We start from the raw sequence: 22,683 nt of genomic DNA on the forward strand, positions 1-22,683 counted from the left end.
TCCCACTGCAGGGCTTTATTGGGCTTCTCAAAGAACCTCATCTGTATTTTGCTTTGTTATTTATTGCACTCAGTTAAATTCAAAAGCTTGTGGTAATGCAGTAGTAAGGCTGAAATACAGAGCACTCAAAAGACCACGGTGCAATGATGGTGTGGCTGCCACTTGGAAAGACACCATCTGGATCTGGAGCCCAGATCACAGCATGGAAATCACTAGCAATGATGATAAAACACATCACTTCCCGGGAAGTAGCTCCAGTTCCCAAATGCGACAATGGTTCGGACCACCATTCGGGGGTAGTCATCAGCTGGAACGATAGGACAGGACATTCCCTGCAGATCCCTGAGCAGGATTTGGGAAGAAAGCAGCTTCTAAAGAATCCATTCCAGGTTTCAGAGCCAGCTGGGACGTGACTCTGAGAGTTTCCTCAGGGCTGTGTGGATACCCATGCAGTGAAGAAGTGGCCAGTGAATCTCTCTATTGAATCTCAAAGCTTTGATCTCAGGAGCTCCCAGTAACCAGAGACATAAACAACCTCTTCCAATTCGTCTTGAGTCCCTTTTTCAATACACAAGATATAGATGCTGAGCCAAGGGATTCACATGAGTCCTTCAGCGCTGCATTCTGCTGCAGTGGAAGGCCAAGCTGGGAAACTACAAGGTGAATGAGAGTTTGAGGCACATAAAATATATCTGACAGTATTCAGGGGCTTCTCTGTCTGTGACAAGCATTTGATAGTGTCCACAGAGAAGTGACAGCATCATGATGCGCAGAAAGAATAGCAACCAGGTGACCAGCTTGGCTTAACAGAGAAATCTTCAGTGAGCTTAAACACAAAAAGGAAGCTTACAAGAAGTGGAAGCTTGGGCAGATGACTAGGGAGGATTATAAACACACTGCTCCAGCATGCAGGGGTGAAATCAGGAAGGCCAAAGCACAATTGGAGTTGCAGCTAGCAAGGGACGTGAAGGGGAACAAGAAGGGTTTCTACCGGTATGTTAGCAACAAGAAGAAGGTCTGGGAAAGTGTGGGCCCCTTACAGAACGGGGGAGGCAACCTAGTGACAGAGGATGTGGAAGAAGCTGAAGTACTCAATGCTTTTTTTGCCTCTGTCTTCACAGACAAGGTCAGCTCCCAGATACTGCCCTGGGCGGCACAGAATGGGGAGGGGTGAGCAGCCCTCGGTGGTGGAAGAACAGGTTCAGGACTATTTAGAAAAGCTGGACATGCACAAGTCCATGGGGCCGGATGCAATGCGGGAGTTGGCTGATGCGATTGCAGAGCCACTGGCCATTATCTTTGAAAACTCGTGGCAACTGGGGGAGGTCCTGGACAATTTGAAAAAGGCAAATCTAGTACCCATCTTTCAAAACGGGAAAAAGGAGGATCCAGGAAACTACAGACCAGTCAGCCTCACCTCAGTCCCTGGAAAAATCATGAACCAGGTCCTCAAGGAATCCATTTTGAAGCACTTGGAGGAGAGGAAGGTGATCAGGAACAGTCAACATGGATTCACCAAGGGCAAGTCATGCCTGACCAACCTGATTACCTTCTGTGAAGAGATGACTGGCTCTGTGGATGTGGGGAAAGCAGTGGATGTGATATACCTTGACTTTAGCGAAGCTTTTGATACAGTCTCCAACAGTATTCTTATCAGCAAGTTAAACAAGTCTGGCTTGGATGAATGCACTATATGATGGATAGAAAGCTGGCTAGATCATTGGGCTCAACGGGTTGTGATCAATGACTCAATGTTTAGCTGGCAGCTGGTAACAAGTGGAGTGCCACAGGGGTCGGTCCTGGGGCCAGTTTTGTTCAACATCTTCATTAATGATCTGGAGGATGGGGTGGATTGCACCCTCAGCAAGTTTGCAGATGACACTAAGCTGGGGGGAGTGATAGATATGCTGGAGGGCAGGGATAGGATACTGAGTGACCTAGACAAATTGGAGGATTGGGCCAAAAGAAATCTGATGAGGTTCAAGAAGAACAAGTGCAGAGTCCTGCGCTTAAGACGGAAGAATCACATGCACTGATACAGACTGGGGACCGACGAGCTAGGCAGCAGTTCTGCAGAAAAGGACCTGGGGGTTACAGTGGAGAAGAAGCTGGATATGAGTCAGCAGTGTGTCCTTATTGCCAAGAAGGCTAATGTCATATTGAACTGCATTAGTAGGAGCATTGCCAGCAGATCGAGGGAAGTGATCATTCCCCTCTATTCGGCACTGGTGAGGCCTCATTTGGAATATTGTGTCCAGTTTTGGGCCCCTCACTACAGAAAGGATGTGGACAAATTGGAGAGAGTCCAGAGGAGGGCAACAAAAATGATTAGGGTGCTGGATCACAAGACTTATGTGGAGAGGCTGAGGGAACTAGGCTCATTTAGTCTGCAAAAGAGAAGAATGAGGGGGGATTTGATAGCAGCCTTTAACTACCTGAAAGGGGGTTCCAGGAAGGATGGAGCTAGGCTGTTCTCAGTGGTGGCAGATGACACAACAAGGAGCAATGGTCTCAAGTTGCAGTGGGGGAGGTCAATGTTGGATATTAGGAAAAAATACTCACTAGGAGGGAGATAAAGCACCAGCAGGGTGGTGGTGGAATCTGCATCCTTCGAGGTTTTTAATGCCCAGCTTGACAAAGCTGGGATGACTTAGTTGGGGTTGGTCTTGCTTTGGGCAGGGGGTTGGACTAGATGACTTCCTGAGGTCCCTTCCAATGCTTATCTTTTATGATTCTATGATTATTAGTGCTGTATATTCTATTGTCTACTCAACACTATTGTATGCCTCAGCAATGTGGCAGATGGTGGAAGTACACAGGGAGCTGAATGCACTCCACCAGCATTGTTTAAGAAGAGTCATGGGAATTCACAGGTCAGCAGACTCAGTAATCAGACGGAGACGGCTACAGTGGTTTGGCCATGCCATCAGGCTACCCTGCGACGGGAACACAAGATGCATCTCAGATTGGATCTCACTTGGAGGGAAGAGAAGGAAGGCTGGAAAACAAAGAATGACGTGTATTGCAGGATGGTCGAAAAGAATGTTGCCATCATGGAGACAACTTACGATGGAGTCAAACATCTTGATCTGGACAGACAGGGGTGGAAAAAAATGGGTTGCTTGATGCTGCTAGGCATAGGAGATTCTAATGCTAAAAGCAATTGAAGACAGAGGTTCTCTGCCTTTTTCTTTATGAGGCCCCCCAACATGTTATAAAACTCCCTGGCCACTTGTGCCAGCACAGCTGTTTTTCTGCGTGTCCCATAGACTAAGCGCCAGGGCCAGCGTTAGGAGGCAGCAGGCAGGGCAGCTGCCTGGAGCCCCATGCCACAGGAGGCCCTGCAAAGCTAAGTCGATTGGGCTTCGGTCCCTGCTCCATGCGGCAGGGCTTGGACCTCGGCTTTCTGCCGTGGGCCCAGCGAGTCTAACGCCAGCCCTCCGCTCCGGTTTCTTTTGGTGGACCCTTAAAACCTGCTCGTGGCCCCCCAAGGGGCCCGGATCCCTGGTTGAAAACCACTGATCTAAGGTATGTAGATAGCCCCAACGCTTTAACATCTGAGCACCTCACAGTCTTTAATCTGTTTGTCTTCACAGTCACGTTGGGAGGCAAGGCAGTGCTGTTATGGCCATTGCACAGATGGGAACTGAGGTCAGCTTGCTCAAGGTCACGCAGAGAATCTGTGGCAGAGCAAGGACTTAAACCCAAGGTTCTCAAATCCCAGGTCAGCACCCTAACCACTGGACCAGCCTTCCTCTCTTGTGAGAACCACAGACAGACTTTGTTCAATGTCCAGAGAAAAGTAAGAACTGTAGGTGGTCTCAGTGCAGTGTTGTGACCTGATTTCTGCTGGGGCCTAATGTGTAGTTGCCAGCTCTAGTAGGACATGGTGCGAGTGAGGAGAGAAGGGCATTTGAGTTTTTGCTACTCTACTGTGAAAACTGAGTGATCAGAGAATCTCCAGGCAGGTTGTCCTGGTCCCTGAGCTAGTCAGGGCTGCAAAGAACCAATTTCCATCAGGACGGGGACCCTGGAGTTTGGGTGGAAATTGATACGACATGGCCCAGAGCGGACAGAGCTAAACCCATCGGCTTTTTAATTTATATTGATGCAATAACTCTGGGCTCGGAAATGAAACGCAGCAGGGAGATGATTCTGCCCAAATTAGAGAGTATCTCGTATCTGTGTGCTAAAGCACAGGGTTGTAGTTAAAGCTCTGGTAGGTGTGTCTGTGTTTGTGCTATGTATAGGGGGAGATCCTGATGTTCGATGGTGCTCATATATTCCCATTGTCCCTCCCTGCCTCTTTTCCTCCCATAGCATTAACGCACGGAGCTGTGAGGTCAAACCTGCAGGAGGCCTGGCTGACTGCAAACCTGCTGGCATTTTGGTTTTCACATCACATCATCGCCCTCCTGCACAATATGTTTCTTTACTTTGACAGTTGTAAACAGAGCTGGGCTGGATCTGGACTTGGCTTAGCCGGTATCGGAGTTCATGTTCGCACTTGCATCAGTACAAAGGTTTGGAGTGGACAGCCCTGACATTACTCCAGCTGTTCTCATGAGATTCTCTTTGCCTACAAAGGGTTGTGCTCTTGTGAGATCAGTGGCTCTTATGAGGTCTCCATCTTGATCCTTAGTAGATTCAGATCAGAGCAAGCTCTGCAGGAGCAAGTTCAGATCCAGGGAATCAAATGTGACCCCCTGGAATTCAGTGAGATGAGGATTCATGGTTCTAGTTTTGACCCAGCTCTGGTTAAAAAGAAAAGCAGCATATATTAAACTAGGGCAATATGCTTTGCATGGGAGTCTACAACCAGCCAGAGCTGCTGTTGCTGCTTGCGTTTTAGACACCAACAGTTCTGCAATGCATCGGACACGAAAGCATGGTCCCTGCTTCACAGAGGTAACAGGCTGTGACAGGGTGGACTAGTTCTGGAGGCCCTATGCTGGAGGCCTCGCAGCCCTGCCTTACTCCACCCCAGAACAGAGCAGAGTCCTCCAGGCAGCCTAGAGTGGCTGCAAGGGAAGCAGTTAATCAGTGGGGCTGCTGGAGTGGCCAATCAGGGGCCAGAGGGGCCATATAAAAGGAACCGCGGAGGCACAGCAGTCAGTTTCTGTCTGGACTTGGAAGAGGGAAGATCGGGTTCCTGGCGGGACTGGGACAGCTCAGTTAGGCAGGACTGAGCCCAGGGAAGGCTGCCGAAGACCAGGGGAATGAAGAAGGAGCTCCTGACTGACTGCGGGGCTGAGGAAGGTCTGAGCCCAGAGCCTAGCTAGTCCAATGAAGGGTACCATGATGGGCCCTGTTGGTCTGATTGAGCTCAAGGAGGGCTGCCTAAAGGACACTCCAGGAAGGTACCGTGATGGGCCCTGCTGGATTATTATAGAGGGCAATGTCTCCTGGGAGGAATCCCTGGCAGGCAGTGAAGATTGTATTTGTTCCATCCTCAGACCGTGTGACTCGACGGAGGGCCGAGTCACTGAAGACCCACCAGCAAAACCATCGTGAGAGGTGGGTGCTGACCCCGTTCCAAATGGAAGAAATGCAGGCTCACACCGACCAGAAGGGGGCATGCACAAAAAGCAGGTGCTGATCCCGTTACACAGGCTTACAGAAAATGGACAACGTAACCTTCGGGACGAGCCACTTGAGTGCTTTCCGAACAGGCTACAGCCATACACTTCAGCAACAGGCAGGCGGGGTGCCAGGCTGCAGTAGCAAGCTACAGCCATCCATCCCCAGGAACATGAAGACTAACAAGTCCCTCTGCCCCATAGCCTCCTGCCTCAGAGATCATGAAAGGGGGAAGGGGAGACACTCACAAGTGTAGTGAGCTTGTGCTCAGTGTGGTTAACAGTTGCACTCTAAGGGGTGTGTAATGAAGTGGCCTGGCTGAATGGCTCATTATTAGTTGTTTCGCTTCCTTTCTGGCTTCAGTGCAAGTGAGTTGTGGGTTTGCGTATCCCCAAATGTGTACATTTTGGGGACACTGAGTGGTTCCTAGATGGCTGTGTTGCCCAAGGTCACATGCTAACCAGCGACAGGACACCTGGGTTCTCCTCCCACCTCTGACTCCCAATCTCTAGACAACATGTCTCCATGGGTTCTGGGTCATGGTCAGAACTGCTGTCCATACGGCACGGGTTGCTTCCATTGCCCTCCAAACCCTTTGCTTCCGTTCCACAGAGACTTGCCCCAATGCAGTTCTATCTGGCTCGAGGACCGGGCAAAACCTGTCTGGAGACTCTCCAAGCTCTGCATTGACTGCACCATTTTCCCAGTGGGACAGTACTCTGGTACTCCACAACCACCCAGCCTACCTGTCCGTGCCTCTTTGCACAGCACCCCAAGCGGTGTCTCTGCCCCATCTCTCTACCCCCAAGAGAGGTATTTCCAGCAGCACCTGCTGGGGCCACGCAGCCCTAGGGGCAAACCAAGCCAGGCGAGGAGGCCATGGGATTTCAGAGCTCCTCCCACCTACGCTCCCAACGGGTGAATTCTTCCCTGCGCTGAGACACCTGCTCCCTTTGACATGCAAACAAGCTAATCCTCAGGGGCTTGCTGTAGCAGCATCTCTCCTCACTGAACTCTGGCAATGTTAATGGGGTAGCCGGCCCCCAGAACTTAACCCCTTCTGCGCCATCTGAGCTTGCAATATGTATCCAGCCAGAGGCGCATGAAGATCCCCTCTTCCTCCCCCGGCAGGAGCAATCCCATATGTCCTCCCAGGCCTTTGAAGCCTGCTCCATCCCATTAGTATGCACGCGAGCCGTGTTGGCAGGGCAGGTGTCCACCCAGAGCACATTGCTTGGGGGACAGGACTAGATTTTATTTTCCCCTGGCAGAGATGGAAGACGCCCAAAGCATCATCAACCAATGTTGATTTCTGGTTTAACGATGGGGGCCTGTTCCTGTTGTTCTCCCCCTTTATTCTGAGAAGTTAGAGGGATCAGACAGGAATGATCTCGATGCATATTCCTGTGAGAAAGATGAAGAGAGACACAGCCAGAGCTGCAGCCTTGAGGAAAATAATTTAAAACAAGCTGGATTTCTTTAAATAAAGCGGAGAGCTGAGCACCCAGCATGGGGGAGAGGGCAGCAAACACAGGCTTATTTCACTTGCCCTGAAGAAACTGGCTGGGAAAGTCTGCTTCTCAGAAAGGGAAGTGCTGGGGATCTGGGCAGGACAGACCCAGCTGGGGCTTGACCCTCCACCGCTGTCGGCTGGCATCACTCCGCTGGAGCTCGGCTGATGAGGAAGTGGCCCCAGGTCCTCTAGGTTCTTTGCATGCCCCTTGCTCTCCCACCCCGCACTGCTACATGTAAGCGGGGGAATGGGCCCGCCATTGTGGGGAACTTTCCAGGATCATGCACTACCCCGGTGGAGTTGGCTAGCAAAAGGATCTGAGTCCTCGCTCCCCCTCCTTTTACCCAGAGGCCGGCCTGACCTCGAGGGCTCCCCTCCCACCCTCCTGTCTGGTGGGGTCCCTGTAACCCCAACAAGGCTGGGCCCAGGATTCCTGGGGCTTGACCCCCAACCTTGTCAGGGTCCCTTAGGGCAGGGGCTAGGGTGTCCCCACTCCGGTACTAACTCTGCCCTGGGCGCGTCCCTGCCCCACTGATCATTGCACACAGTGCAAAGCAACACAACGTGTTACACAAACAGCAATCAAACAGCAAATAAAATAATAAGAAAAGAGGAGAAAAGTTAAAGGCAAACACCCAGCACTGCCCCTGGCCCGGGCGCCCCACACACAGCGTCTCTGGGGTGTGAGGGACGTTCACAGTCTGTGTCACACGTTGCAGGCCCCCTGCCAGACCCTGGCTGTGCTGCAGGGATGCAGAGAGTCAGACACTCGCTCTGGCAGTAGCCACACGCCCCCAGGCTCTAGGGAAAAGGCCCTTCTCCCCAGCGTCAGCCCCCTGTCGGGGTCACGATCCTTCCCTGGGACGTACGTGGCTGGAGGTGCACAGGGATGGACGTGCCCCAATGTTTCCAGCTCAAAGTGAGCAGATGCGGATTCAGGTTCATTGGGGCCCTGTGCACAAAGAACATTTGGGCCTCCCGCACCTCTCTTGCCATGGCGCCCGCCCCTGCTCATCCTCTACCCCCTGAGGCCCCGTCCCTGGCCAGGCTGGAAGCCAGAGCCAGGCTGTGCTCAGAGCTGCCCAGGGAGTCTGGACCGCTGTGGAGAGCCCTGGACCCTCCACCTGCCTGGGCAGCGTGCCCTGGGGGCGGGGACACGAGGCAGGGGCTGCTCTCGGGCCCCCAGCCCAGGACAGGTGGAGGGTCTGGGGCTTCCTACAGTGACCTGGGCTCCCTGGGCAGCTCTTTCCAGAGCCCAGCTCTGACTTCTGGTCTGGCCAGGGGACGGGGCTCCAGGGGGAAGAGGGGTGAGGGGCAGGGCCACAGTTCCAGGACCAGTGGCCCCCTCACTTCTATACAGGTTCTGGTGCTCCTGTGGGGGCCCCCAAATTGGCTGGGGGCCCAGGAATACGGGCCCCCTGGGGCCAGTGCATTAATCCGCCACTGAGTATGAGGGAAGGAGGCCATAGCTCCTCTCTCCATTCCCCAAATCTGCCCTGGCACTCCCTGGCTTCACCCAAGCCTTACCCAGTCAGACTAGCCACCCATATACCCAGTGCCCTTCCCCTGCTGTGATCTCAGTGCACAAAGCCTTATACACCACCCCAAATCCTGTGTCCCAAAAGCCCCTTATCAGGGGGTGTGCGCGTGTGCTCCCCACACACGGAGCCCCCCAGTGCCCCCTAGGTCTCTGGAGGAAGGGAATGCCCAGCACAGTAGAGCTAATGTAGAACATCTAAGAGTGCTTTCACCCACCCCAGGCCAGGGTGGTCTGAGGCCTGTTGCAGAAGAGGGATCTGGCCAGGATCTCAGAGGAGGGAGAACTGGAAGCAGGGTGCACTCAGAGCTGCGTCTGTCCTGCGTGTCCCCCTTGCGCTGTCTGGGAAGGCTTCAATCCATGGTAGACAGAGAGGGCTTTCCTCTACAGTGTGAAACACTGACCTTTATAGGCCTCTGTGATAAAGTGGAATTTTCTGTAATATTTTTAAGAAGCCTATGTGTGCCTCAGTTTCCCTCTGTACTTTATATTGCTACCCAGTGGGGGAGGACAGTTATGTCTGCTCTTGGGGCAGAATAGGAGCCATGAGGGGGGGTGTCACCCTGCTGGCAGAATGAATGGGTTGTTAAGGAACTGGCTGGCCCCAAATCATGTCAATGGAGAATCCAAACCAAGCCAGAGGGAACCCCCAGGGCCCAGGACATTGACACCTGGCAGCCAGCTACCAAGAAAGGAAGCTTCCCCACGTCCCTCAGCAGGGAAGCAGAGTCAAGCCCCTAGCTGAAGAGCAAAGGGAAAGGGGTTGGGTGATGAGGTTAAGGGTGGCTCTATGAAAAGACCTGGGCCTCTCACCTTGGACTGGAGACAGAGACAGGACCTGAAATGAAGTCCCCAGCAGTCTGGCTGGCTGATTGCTCTGTTTTAACCATTACGTCTCTATGCTCACCTAAGGACCTTCAGATCCTGCAGCCAGGTGACTCATACATTGTCCCTTGTTTTGGAACAGCTGCCTGCTATCACTGCAAACTCGCACCAGGAGCACAAGCTTCCCACAGGCTGGATTTGCGGCAGGGAGCCCTGGGGAGAGATGGGGATCACCGATGCCTGAAGCCAGTCTTGGAGGCTGTGGGCCTGCCCCTGTGGAACTGGGTGGGTCCTGGAGGCCTGACACTCCCAAGGAACTGGTTACAAGCTGGGACATAGACCAGCCCGGGTGAATCCATGACAGTCTCTAATCTGTGTGCTCTCTGGAATGGCCGTTAGTACGTCGCTGGGGGGAGGGCTAGGTTATTACCGCACACTGCATTCTCAAAGGAGACACATGAAGTTGTCTTCTCACACATCCTCCAGTGCTGCCTACGTCAGCAGTTTCTAGGTTTTGACGCTGTCTTCTTTTCCCCCTGACATCTAAGGTCACCCAGCCTGGTGGGCCCCCAGAAAAACCAACCTGGAACTCCTCCTTCCTCTTCCAAGGCAGGGATGTGGCCACCCTCTTCTCAGATGATACCACCCTGGTGATTGAATACTATCCATACAAAGCAAGTGAGTTCTTTTCTCTGGGATTCAGCCAGAGGCTTTGGATCCTTCCACTGGTGAAAGGGGTATAGGCAGATCTAGGCATAGCTACAGATTCGCTCTGGTTTGTTGGGCACCTGAGATGTTCAGACATACTTAGTCTGGAAAGCTGGAAGGAAGTGTGGGCCCTCGGGATGGCGTGTTCTCTGGATTTAGTGAGGCTGTGTGTGTGAGACAGGACTGTTCCTGGGAAATTCTGGGGCTCTGGGTTTTGCTCCCACCCAATTCTCAGTTGAAGTTCCCCCAGGAGCCCACGCTGGCTAACAGCTGGTGCTGGTACAACATTTGTACCTCCAAGGTCTCCATGGCCTCCAAGGTCAGTGCCAAGATTGTTCCATTTCAGTAGGCTGCAATTTGGGGTGGTGCAAGCTGGATTTCAAAGATGTCATCATGCTGAGTTTTGGGGTCCCATGGGATAGGGTCACAGGGCTGTCATGCTGAGTTTTGGGGTCCATGGGATAGGGTCACAGGGCTGTTGCTGAATTTTGAGGTCCGATGGGATAGGGTCTCAGGACTGTCGTGCTGAGTTTTGGGTTCCCATGGGATAGGGTCTCAGGGCTGTCGTGCTGGATTTGGGGGCCTTAGGACTGTTGTGCTGGGTTTTGGGGTCCATGGGATAGGGTTACAGGGCCTTCGTGCTGGGTTTGGGGGGTCTCGGGGTGGTAGCACTGCAGGTCCATGGCAGGGGACAGGAGAGAATTGTCCTGTTCTCTCTGTGTAAGTTATATTTGATGTGATTCCTTTCCCCAGTGTCAGAAACAGGACCTGAGAACATGGCAACGCCTTTGGGTTACTCCGTGCTGCCACTGACTAGCCGTGTGTATCGGAGCCTTGTGGCCGAGAGCAGCCGGCGTGGGGTTCGAGTGGACGACGTTCCAATCCAGGTAACTGCTCTGGGTCCTGCCGAGGGCTGATCGAACTGTGGTGCCCTAATGTTCTGCTGGAGTGGTTCCTTTTACAGGAGAGTCAGGTACCACTCACCTTCCTCTCTGACCCCATTCTGTCCAGCCTGGGTAGCTGAAAGAACTTAGAGTGAACAGAGCCAGCCAGGAGTCCTCATGCAGGAGAGAGGCACAGGGTAGAGGTGCTCTGCCCAAGGGCAGTCTGAGGGGAAGAGGCTTTGGCAGAGGAAAAGAAGGTGAAGGGTGGGGGCTCTCTCAAGGTGCATCAATGGGGGAATAATAAGATGAGCAGTTCATGGAGGGCTGGGAGGGTCACTCAGGCAGAGACAATCAAAGGAAGACCTTGGGTCTCATCCAGGGAACAGCTGTTGGGGAGCAGGAGAAAGAGGAGGAGTTGCAGTGGGAGAACGTCTGATGTGACTGTGATGTCTCTGCAGATGGACCCTGAGTCTGCAAAGGGGCCATGCCGCCAGCATTTGTTCTCGTGTGCTCATCACAGTCTATGGGGCTCTCCCAGGATTGTCTCTGGGCTTCCCAGAGGGGATGAAAGGCCATTGCTTCCTTCGCTACCCGGAGGAGAGTATCATTTGGCACTGCTGCCAGTTTGTCTGGCGTCTGCTCAGCCTGATCTGGGGACAGTAGCGGAGCGAAGTTCTGGCTGAGCATGGTGTCTGAGGACGAAGCTGGGTTCTTTGTTACATTCCTCGCCAGCAGGGATGGGCGAACCAGAACCAATTCCAAATTGATCCAATGCTTGATCAACATTTTCCTTTCAGTATTATTCACATTTAAGGCTGCCCCCGGTAACTGCAGGACAAGTAACCTGTTCCCCGCACTCAGGAAGGCTGACTTCAGCCTGTGTTGACCCTGGAGTGATTATGATGTTAACCCACCAACATGTGGTACCTGTGTATGGTCACAACCATCTAGGAGAAGCTACCACACTTGTCTCTTGCAACATAACCTAATGTTCAATAATTTCTAGACCAAGTTCATAGAGGTGCTGAGCACCCATGATTCCCACTAATTTTGTGGAAGCTCCCACTGCTCAGCCCCTCTCTGGATTTGGCCCCTAGGTGGGGAGTGTCTAGCGCAGTGGTTCCCAACCAGTTGCCTGTGGGTCAAAAGTGGCCCACGGGGGCTTTCAAAGTGGCCCGCTGCTCCCCTCCCGCTGGCTGCAGAAGGGAGTCACTGCCTGGGGACCCAGGTGGAGCACACAGGGCTACAGGACGTGTGCGGTTTCTCTGCTGCAGCCAGGAGCATGGGAGATCAGCGAGGAGGGAGGCAGCCTCCTTGCTGAACTCCTTCCGTCTGGCTGCAGTGGGCGGGGGAGGGGGGTGGGGAGGGTCTGCTGGCGGAGACAAGTGGCCCTTCAGAGTTGTAAAAATGATATCTGTGGCCCTGGAGCCAAAAAGGTTGGGAGCTGCTGGTCTAGCGGCTGACACAGGGTTCTCTCTGGTGTGACAGCACCTCTGTTCTTGGGGCAGGCTGTGGTGCACAGACCTCACCATCCAGCTTTAGAAACAGGGCTCTAGAGCTGAGTTCTGAGGGTTGTCTTCTGAGGTGTCCTTCATTTCAGCTCATTAACTGCTTCACTCCAGCCTGCCTCGGTACATCCTGCTGATGGCCGTTGGGACGGGTGGAGTGTCATGGCAGGCCTGGCACACCTGGTAGCCCCAATGTCCTGTCATGTTACGCTGCAGATGTGAAGCAAGCAACTTCCTCGTTGGCTGCTGTCCATAGCAGACTGGCACCAGTCCGGAGAAGCTATTACAGGCTGTGAGCTGCCATCTTCTACTCTGATGTTTTCAGGAGCTGATGTCCTCGTGGGTTTTACTGACCTTGTTCTTCCTCTGGTTGTTTCCCCAGGGCACTCTGAAAACCACATCTGGTGCTCTTCCAACCGTTCAACTCTGCATGCAGCTGATTGGCTCAGAGGTGAGGCAAGAGGGAAGGAACAGATTCACTTTAGAGTCAAGGATCCACCTCAGTCGATAGGGCTGTGGGGGCGTAGCTAAGGGCAAGATTTAGTCCATGGGATTGCCCTTTTCCCATCATGGGGAAAGGAGAATGGGATATTTTTACTTGAGAGAGGACACAGCTCTAAACCTGCATCCAAACCCCACTGAAACAAAGGGACTTGTGGGCCTAGATCCAAAGGCATATCACTGGGGTTTGCTGTTCCGGCTAGCAGCACCCGACTGCTGGCATGCCTGGCAGTTCACTCCAATGCCCTGCACAGCTCCCACAAAGATCCTCTGCGAGCTGAGCGCCCATCCATCTCCTGCCCCAGTACCACTCCGGAGGAGGCTGCCCCGTGCTCTGGAGCACAGATGGGCAGTCATGCAGAGTCCGTGCCAGTGGAGCTGGCACTGAGTGGCACAAACAGTAACAAACTGCAGTGTCCAGGCTGAGACAGAATATGTCCAGAGGCCACTGTCTTTTGGGGTTACCCAAGGTGTCTAGGCTGAATCACTAGCACCTGCTTACAATGGGAGAGAGCCTTGTCTGTGCCCACCAGGGGGAATCGTCCCAGCTCTGCCAACACTCCGCTCTGGGCTCCATGATCCCTGCTTTGTCCCCCTCCCGGCTAGCAATCAGCACACCCCACCTTGGTCACTCAAGTGCCCAGTCCCTTGTCTTCTGGATACCCACATCATATACCAGTCTCCTGCTTCGGGGCAAGACGTGTGCCTCAGTTCACCAGCCTCCCCTCATTCAGCACCCTTCAGCGCAAGGCACTTGGCTGTGTCTGTAGAAGAAACCAAATATAAGGTAATTTAACAGAGCTTAAGGAAAAGATCCAAAATAGATGTGAGTAAAAGGATTGGAATCACCAGGTTACAGATAAAAGAAAAACATAAAACACGATCTAGAGCCTATCCTTATTAACACGTTCTCTTCCAGTCTAATAAGATCTTTCTCACCCAATGGTCAGTCCTCACAGCGCTTGTCCAGTCCAGAGAGCTGGAATCCCCTTTTCATGAGACACTCCCACTGGCAGAGTGTCACCGGTAACATCTTGTGCCCTTTCTTCATCTCTTCTACAGTCTCAGACATTTTGTCTCTTTTAATAATCAGGGTGTTTCATGAACTTGAGTTCAGCCCTGAGGGTTCCCTCGGCAGAGGCTTTTCTGTGGGTTCTTTTGTCTTTTTCAATACTCAGGCTTGCATGTGGTCCAGGCAGGAAATACAGGACTGGGGCAAAAGATGTTGATTGTTCTCACTTTTAATTGAGTTAGCTCTGAGACCCAACCCACCTCAGGTGACCTGCTTCATCACCAACAATTTTGGAACATCATATTCTGCATTTTACAGAGCTCTTAAAATATTTCCCATCCAAATGTCTCACAACAGCTTGGTGATCAGCTAATTCTTAGCTTTCAGCCCAGCTCACACATGACCCCCTCTTTGCTGAAGCTTGGAGAAGCTGGTCAGACATAGTGTAATATGGGAGAGCAATACAGCAGTGCACAGATAATCCGGGAAGTTTTTGGAAAGTGTTGTGGACAACTTCCTGGTGCAAGTGCTGGAGAAACCAATTAGGGGCCGTGCTTCTCTTAACCTGCTGCTCACAAACAGGGAAGAATTGGTAGGGGAAGTTCAGGATCCTGACAAAAGGAAGAAAATACAACAGCAGAATATGGACCCTGGTCTTCAGAAAAGCAGATTTTGACTCCCTCGGGGAGCTGATGGGCAGGATCCCCTGGGAGGCTAAAATGTGGGGAAAAAGAATCCAAGAGAGCTGGCTGTATTTTAAAGAAACCTTATTAGGGGCACAGGAACAAACCATCCCGATGTGCAGAAAGAACAGCAAATATGGCAGGCGACTAGCTTGGCTTAACAAAGAAATTTTCAGTGACATTAAACACAAAAAGGAAGCTTACAAGAAGTGGAAGCTTGGGCAGATGACTAGGGAGGATTATAAAAATGCTGCTCGAACATGCAGGAGTGAAGTCAGGAAGGCCAAATCACAACTGGAGTTGCAGCTAGCAAGGGACATGAAGGGTAACAAGAAGGGTTTCTACAGGTATGTTAGCAACAAGAAGTAGGTCAGGGAAAGTGTGGGCTTTTTACAGAATGGGGGGGGGCAACCTGGTGAGAGAAGATGTGGAAAATGCTTTTTTTGCCTCTGTCTTCACAGACAAGCTCAGCTCCCAGATACTGCCCTGGGCAGCACAGAATGGGGAGGAGGTGAGCAGCCCTCAGTGCTGAAAGAACAGGTTCAGGGCTATTTAAAGAGGTTGGACATGCACAAGTCCATGGGGCTGGATGCAATGCATCCGAGGGTGCTGAGGGAGTTGACTGATGTGATTGCAGAGCCACTGGCCGTTATCTTTGAAAACTCGTCCCGGATGATTGGAAAAAGGCAAATATAGTGCCCATCTTTAAAAAAGGGAAGAAGGGAGATCTGGGGAACTACAGCCTCACCTCAATTCCTGGAAAACCTGTGGGTTACAGTGGACAAGAAGCTGGATATGAGTCAGCAGTGTGTCCTTATTGCCAAGAAGGCTGATGTCATATTGGGCTGCATTAGTAGGAGCATTGCCAGTGGATCGAGGGAAGTGATCATTCCCCTCTATTCGGCACTGGTGAGGCCACATTTGGAGTATTGTGTCCAGTTTTGGCCCCCCCACTACAGGCAGGATGTGGACAAATTGGAGAGAGTCCAGCGTTTGGTGATGAAGGGGCTGGAGCACATGTCTTCTGAGGAGAGGCTGAGGAAACTGGGCTTATTTAGTTGCAGAAGAGAAGAGTGAGAGGGGATTTGATTTCGGCCTTTAACTATCTGAGGGGGGATCCCAAAGAGGATGGAGCTAGGCAGTGGTGGCAGGTGACAGAACTAGGAGCAATGGTCTCAAGTTGCAGTTGGGGAGGTCTAGGTTGGATGTTAGGAAAAACCTTTTTCCCTAGGAGGGTGGTGAAGCACTGGAATGGGTTACCTAGGGAGGTGGTGGAATCTCCGTCCTTAGAGGTTTTTAGGGTGCAGCTTGACAAAGCCCTGGCTGGGATGGTTTAGCTGGGGTTGGTCCTGCCTTGGGCAGGGGTTTGGACTAGATACCTCCTGAGCTCCCTTCCAACCCCCATCTTTTGTGGTTCTATGATTCTAATGTGCGTGGCTGGACATGTCTGTGCATGCCTGTGTCACAGCCACGTGGTGACTCTAGGTGCAGGGTTATTATGTAGGCTCCTACAGCATGCGCCTCTCTCCCAGAGAGATTGTAAAGGAAGCTGTGCTTGGGGAACGCAGACAGGGAGAGGCCACAAGCCTGGCTTAAGAAAGGGGCTCAGGCCATTGTGCTCTGCACCACAAGGGGCCAAAGGGGAGGATCTGGGAAGAGTAAATCCCAGGCATGTCCTTTGAACAGGGTTTCTCCAACTGCCCCTGACAGCCTGGAAATGACGTGGGGCTAGACTGGGCCCTATAGGCAGTCCACAGCATGGGGCAGAGAGGAGTTGCCCTGCTTCATGGGGGCCCATTATAGGCTGCAGCCTCCTTCCCCGGCCCCCCCTGGCTGGCTAGCTCGGCTGGCTATGCATAGAGGCACCTCTGGCCCCCCTCGCTCTGGGGCCCTGTATGGAACGGAACTAATCGACCCCTCGCGTCCCAGAACTCAGGGGCTGCAGGCCTGCCCCACCCTGATGGGCCAGGTTTGTAAGTGCTCACAGCCCAGGAAAGGCTGGCCTTGCAAAGGCCCCAGCACCCAGCGTGCACACAGCATGCGCGGCTGAGCTGAACATCTGTCCTCTTATTCCAGTGCCGGGGTGGGAGCCGAGCGCCTGTGAAAACGTGCTCCCAAGTGGCCCTTGCAAGGGGTTCTGTGCAGCCTCCCCAACTGCGCCCAAGTGACTTTCTTCTTTTACCCCCACCCTTCCCCCCCAGTCCTTACGTAGCACAGCTGGCTTAGTGACCTCAGCGACAGGCCTGTCGTAACTGCTGTCTCTGAACCCAGAGGTTCAGCCCCCAGCAGGGCAGCCTGGGTGGCTTGTCCTTCCGGAGTAGATCATCCGAGTCCCATACCTTTCTCTACATGGGAGTCTTTTATCTGACACCAGTATGGATATTAGAGATCCTATGGTGTTTCTTGGCAGTGCAGGGGAGAAGGGTGTTTGCCCAAGTGACCTGAGACAAACTCCTCTCCCTACATTTTAGTGGAATGTGCTGTGTGCTAGTTAAATGCTGCCTTCCACCCTAGAGGCAGCTGCATTTCAGCAGTGCTCTGTTTGGATAATTTGTGCAGCATTTTGGAATGAAAACCCCAATACAAAAGTGAAATACCTGAACAAATCCCTGGCTACCTTTCCAAATTGTTACTCGGGCTGCTAGGAGCGTTACATCAGCAGCAAGGATAGAACCCAGATCCTCTTGTTCCTAAAGAGGAATCCTCATTAGCTATTAGCACTATAGGGCCTAGGACTCACAGTTGGACACATTTGAGCCAACCACTAAAGCACATATAGACTGGTCGATTCACTCCAGTATTATAACTGAAATAATAATCCAGCATCAAACTGTTCCCCCTCCCCCAACAAAAATAATATCCATAAAGTTAATGTGGGATGGAACTTAATGTCATTCTGTTTATTTCATTGCTGTTTTCACCCAGGGAGCCGCACAATTGGGGCATGGCCGGCTGGCTTGGTACTTTGGAGTAATTGCCCAGGGGGTCAGTGGAAAAGGCTCTGCGTGTGATGAATTATTCACATGGGTGTCACTAAGTGCAGAATTAATCCCTTTCCTTCCAGCTGGCTGCTGCACTAAATTATCACTCCCAGTCATGCGGGAAAATGCTGTGGAATTCATTTAGCTGATTATTGTTTTGATGTGGGAGCTGTAATTCCCCCCCTTCCCCCACAGTGCCCCCCCTTCCCAGTAACATACGAAAGGGTCAAAGCAGGAAACAAAAAGCACCAGAGTTAGACCTGTGTTTGGAATGTTTTTATTCTTCGTCTTTTAGAGGCTTGCTTCAGCAAACAGCTCCGTGCAGTCGTGCGACTGAATGAATTTATTGCCACCGGCACGAAAGAAGCGGAGCCAAAAGCACTCTTGGCAGGTTCAAGCAATCTCAGCACTGCAAAGCACCCACTTATTTTTTATGTAACCCTTTGGGAACGGCAAGTGTCTCCCTGAGCAGCCAAGTTGGCTGACAGTGTGGACTGGGCCAGCAGCCTAAGGGTTACATTGAATGACAATAATGTTTGTGCAGCTTGCCGTGTGGGATTGAAGTCTAGCTAGCCGTGGGCACAGAGCTGCTGGGCAAGGCTCCTATGCCCAGCACTGCTACTGCGACTCATTCCTGACCTCCCTCAGCAGCCCCTCCTGCTATTCGCACATGTAGCTCTTCCATTCACCTCTGTCTGCTGCAGCCCCTCTGCTAGTCCACTGCCAGGCTCCCACACAGCTAGGGCAATCTACTGCCATCCTCAGCCTGTTCCAGCCTTCAGCCCTTTCACTGCCACCAAAGACAGCTCTAGCCTGAACACCACTGCTTCCCCACATCCCCATCCACGGGCTCCTAGAGCTCTGCCAAGGCACCTTCCTTCTGACGTGCCTCATTCCTTGCCATGCCAACACAGCCTCTGCCCAGCTTTGTCAAGGCATCTCCCTTTGTGATGCACCCCAGCCCATACCTCTCTTGTGCTAGATGGTGCCAGCCCACCTGGTAGCTTTCTCATCTCAGCAAATGTCCCTTGGGGGCTAGGGAGCTACAGCCGTGTCTCACTTATTCCACGTCTGGTATAAATGACATTATAACCCAGTTTGCCAAAGCTGAAAGGCTGGTGCATGCAGACTCCAGACTCCATGTAGCCATCTAACCAGATAGTTAACTCCCCAGCAAGACCCTGCTTCCCCTGATGCTGACGCCTGACGGCTTGCTTTGAAAGGCAGCGGACAATAGCAGATGTCAGTCCGTTTGCATTTCTCTGGTGCTAGGAGCTGCACACATGGCAGATGTTTCCTGGCCCAGCTCACTGCTGTCCTTGTGCTAATTTTACTAACCAGTTAGGACAGCTCCCTTTCCCTCCAGACATACCTCCGCACCCCAGAAAGGTAGCAGCTCACCTGTAGCGGGTGCCCACAATCTTAGGGTCTGAATTTTCAGAGTTACCAGGTTTAGGACCTGATCCTAGAAAGTGCTGAGCCCCTTAGGAAGCGGTGTTGAGTGCTCAACTCCTTGGACTATAATGGGAGTGGAGCAGGTTCAGCACTTTGCAAGATAGTGGAAAAAGATGTACCGTGAGCTGGACAGCAATTGACACTAACTCAGAGAGCCATATGATATGGCTCTACCATATTACACTGGCCCCACTAGAGTTACACCAGGGATGACTATGAGTTTGGGTAATATCTTCCAAAAGAAGCTCAGATACTCTGGCGATAGGTGTGTTACACAAATCTACTCCTCTTCACAGGAAGGAGGCAGAGATTTGACCCAGGAAAGAAGCACCAGAGACTCCATGAAGTCCACAAGGGACTTCATTATTGCTACTGCTGTTATGTGGAAGGCACCCAGATACTACAATGAGTGTGGCAATATAAAACCAATATATCCATCCATCCCTGAGCCTTCAGTATCAGAAATGGGCAAAATCCCCAGGCCAGCTCTAAGTATTTTCTCTGAACCTTTTAATAAGTTTATCTCAGGAGCGCCTCCCATGTTTCATTAGCAATCGGCACTAGGGCAGGCAGGCAGTTGTAAGAAATGGAGAAGAAATGCTTTAAATGTGCCAAAAACCACATGGATTGTGGAGTAAAGTAACCAGAAAGAGGCCCTTTTGTTTCAGAATGAGTGTCTGCACATGAAGCTATTCTGGAATGACTTTAATTTCACACCCTACCATGCTCCATAATCACTTTCATGTGTAGAATAGCACTGGTGTGCTCATTGTCTCCCCTCAGCCAGCCCCAGGCTAAGGCCTCGTCTACAAACAAAAGTTGCCCCAGTATCTCCTAAACTGTGAATTTAAACTGATGCAAACCCAGATGTGGACGTCAGTTTGAGTTCCTTTTTTTTGTTTTGGTTTAGCTTCAGATGATTGGGAACAAAATTAAGTCCACCTAAAATAAGCCTCTCTCAGGCCTGGTCTCAACTTAAAAATTAGCTCGACCTAGCTACATTGCTCAGGGCTGTGAACAATGTCATCTAGTTAGGTCAGTCTAATCCCTAGTGTACACATGGCTAAATTGATAGAAAAATTCTTCTGCCTCTCCGAAAGGTGGATTAACTACATCCACGGAAAAACCCCTTCCATCGATGTAGGAAGCAGCTACACCATGGCACTACAGCGGCACAACTGCAGCGCCATAGCAACTGTAGCAGAAACAAAGCCTTAAACTGAGAACTGGTGCATCTACAGAAGGGTTTACACCCAGTGTAACAGGATTCTCTAGCCACAGCTTTACTTTCCTGAGCCGTAGGTCCTTTGCTCATGTAGGTCCCCCTGTAACCTGCCCCTCAGTCTCCAGTTGACAGGAAGTGACCTACCCTCTGCCTGGATCCCAGCCTGGTTTTACAGTGACAGTCTAGCCACACTCTGCACAGCAAGCCAGACTCACCTTTCCTGTCACTAAAGCCAGGTTTTACAGGCTTGCTCTAATCAGATGGAGGATGGCCTATTGGTTATAGTGCTAGCCTATGAGTTGGAAGAGTTGGTTCAATTCCCTGCTCTGTCGCAGACTCCCTGTGTGATCTGGAGCAAGTCACTCAGTTCCTCTGTGTCTCAATTTCCCCAACTGTACAATGGGGATAGTAGCCCTACCCTGCCTCGCAGGGGTGTTGTGTTGTGTTGTGTGTAAAATACATTCATGATTATGAGGCACTCAGCTACTGCATGAGCAGCAGCCATTGAAATACCCCATCTAGAAAGTCAGAACCGTGCTCTGTACAGCCTCACCCAGAGCAGTCCCCTGTGTGCCTCCTTCCTGCCATGGCATCAGGGGGAACAAACATGCTCCCACAGGATGCCTACAGCAGGACAGAGCCTGCCTGCTCTGTACTGATGGAATGAAAGCACCATGGGGCATGACTTATTAGCCAGCTCCATGACTGGTAGCCAGTGAATTTAAGGCCTGCTTCCCTCTCTCTACTGCATGGTCAGGGGAGAGAGGGCCCCTTTTTTTTGAACAAGTGCATTATGTAGGTGAACGTGCCTGGTCCTTTCATGCTGGCGCACACCACAATGTAAGCGTGGGCTGATAATGGAGCAGCTTTCATTTGCCCTTGTAAAGGCTGGCTGATGGGCTCACACAGCTGCAATTTCCTGGGTCCCTCTCTCTGTAACCGTCTCTGCATCTAGCCACCATTTTAGTTCTCTCTCACCTCACATGGCAGAAGAGATGAGATTTGCCAAGTGAATCTTTCCCTTTAGATCTTCCCTCCTCAAAACCGTTTCATGCAGTGTGATGTTCTCCTCTGCGATCTGGGCTGGTGAATTGCTGTGTCACCCCCATCCGCCACTCCTGGAGCCCGTCTTACTCTGCTTTGCTGTGTGAACTTCCACTCCAGAGGAGATCATGCACAGCCTCTAGCAAGTAAGTTGCTCCCTCCTGAATGAGTGAGTGCTCCTGGCAAGTCACTCTTTAGAAATCATGCAACAGAATGACCCAGTGAATATCTCCCAGTCCCGGATGCAACCCTAGGAACTGCCATCGTACAGTGTTCAGTGCTGCCCACTGAACACTGCAAGCTCATGTATTTGTCAGTTTATCAAAGAACTAGATATGCACCAGCCTTGTCGCTTCAAATGGAGGCTCTAACACACCTTAAACCACATGCACTGCTTTAGGTCAAACAAACAAACACATGTATTAAGTACAGAAAGATTTTAAGTGATTATAAATCAGAGGAAAACAAGTCAGAATTGATCAAGAGAAAACAAAAGGTAAATTGCATTCTAAACTAAGCTGAACACTTTCATCAGCCTTACAGACTCAGATGATTCTCACCACAGGCTGGCTGCTCTGCCTCCAGCCAGGCCCTCCCCTTGTGATCAGCACTTCAATTGCTTGGTGGGGTTTGTAGATGGAGGTGGAAGAGAGAGAGAATAGCAAAATGTCTCCCCTTTTTAACACGTTCCTTCTCCCCTCTGGGGCTTTGCCTCCCCTTCAGGGTCATGTGACAAACAATGTCCTTGTATGGGTTCGTCCATGTCCTGAGTCAGTGAGCAGCACCTCATCAGGGCTCAAAGCTGGCCAAGGAAGGGGGGAGGGGTTCACTTGCGAGTCCCTTTGATCCTTTGTTGATATCTAGGCCAGTCCTTTGTTCTTGGAATGCTGCAGAGCTGGGATGGTTTTGTGCATGCCTTAGTGAGGGGCAGACTGCTCCTCTGCTCAGACACTCTTGTTTGGTTATGTTTTAATCCATCAGACACATCTCTGGGCATTTCACACAGTGAAGCCTCATAACCATACGCATGACATTGCAACACACGTATTACTATAACGATAATATTCAGTACCTCTTGAGCATTCCAGAAACATCATGCATGACATACTTTGCATTAAACAATGCACAGTTACACTATAAGGGTGTCACACGCAGAAGGCCATACATTTACAACACAGCTACATTTTTAAGCCAGGCATCTGCATTCCACAAAACACTGGAGCCAGA

At 51.6% G+C, this 22,683-nt stretch overlaps 1 protein-coding gene across 1 annotated transcript in view; it reads left to right on the plus strand.

Annotated features, from left to right (window-relative positions):
* The window catches only part of CCDC33 (coiled-coil domain containing 33), a 206,856-nt gene that overhangs the window by 105,783 nt on the left and 78,390 nt on the right, over positions 1-22,683 (plus strand). Inside the window, exons 9-11 of the mRNA XM_067543215.1 lie at positions 10,004-10,133; positions 10,917-11,050; positions 12,938-13,006. Coding sequence (XP_067399316.1) covers positions 10,004-10,133; positions 10,917-11,050; positions 12,938-13,006 — 333 coding nt within the window. The remainder of the gene's footprint in view (positions 1-10,003; positions 10,134-10,916; positions 11,051-12,937; positions 13,007-22,683) is intronic.

The sequence above is a fragment of the Emydura macquarii genome, unplaced genomic scaffold (genome assembly GCF_026122565.2).
Source record: "Emydura macquarii macquarii isolate MOO-44397 ecotype Brisbane River unplaced genomic scaffold, CSIRO-AGI_Emac_v2 contig_799, whole genome shotgun sequence".
NCBI classification, from domain to species: Eukaryota; Metazoa; Chordata; order Testudines; family Chelidae; genus Emydura; species Emydura macquarii.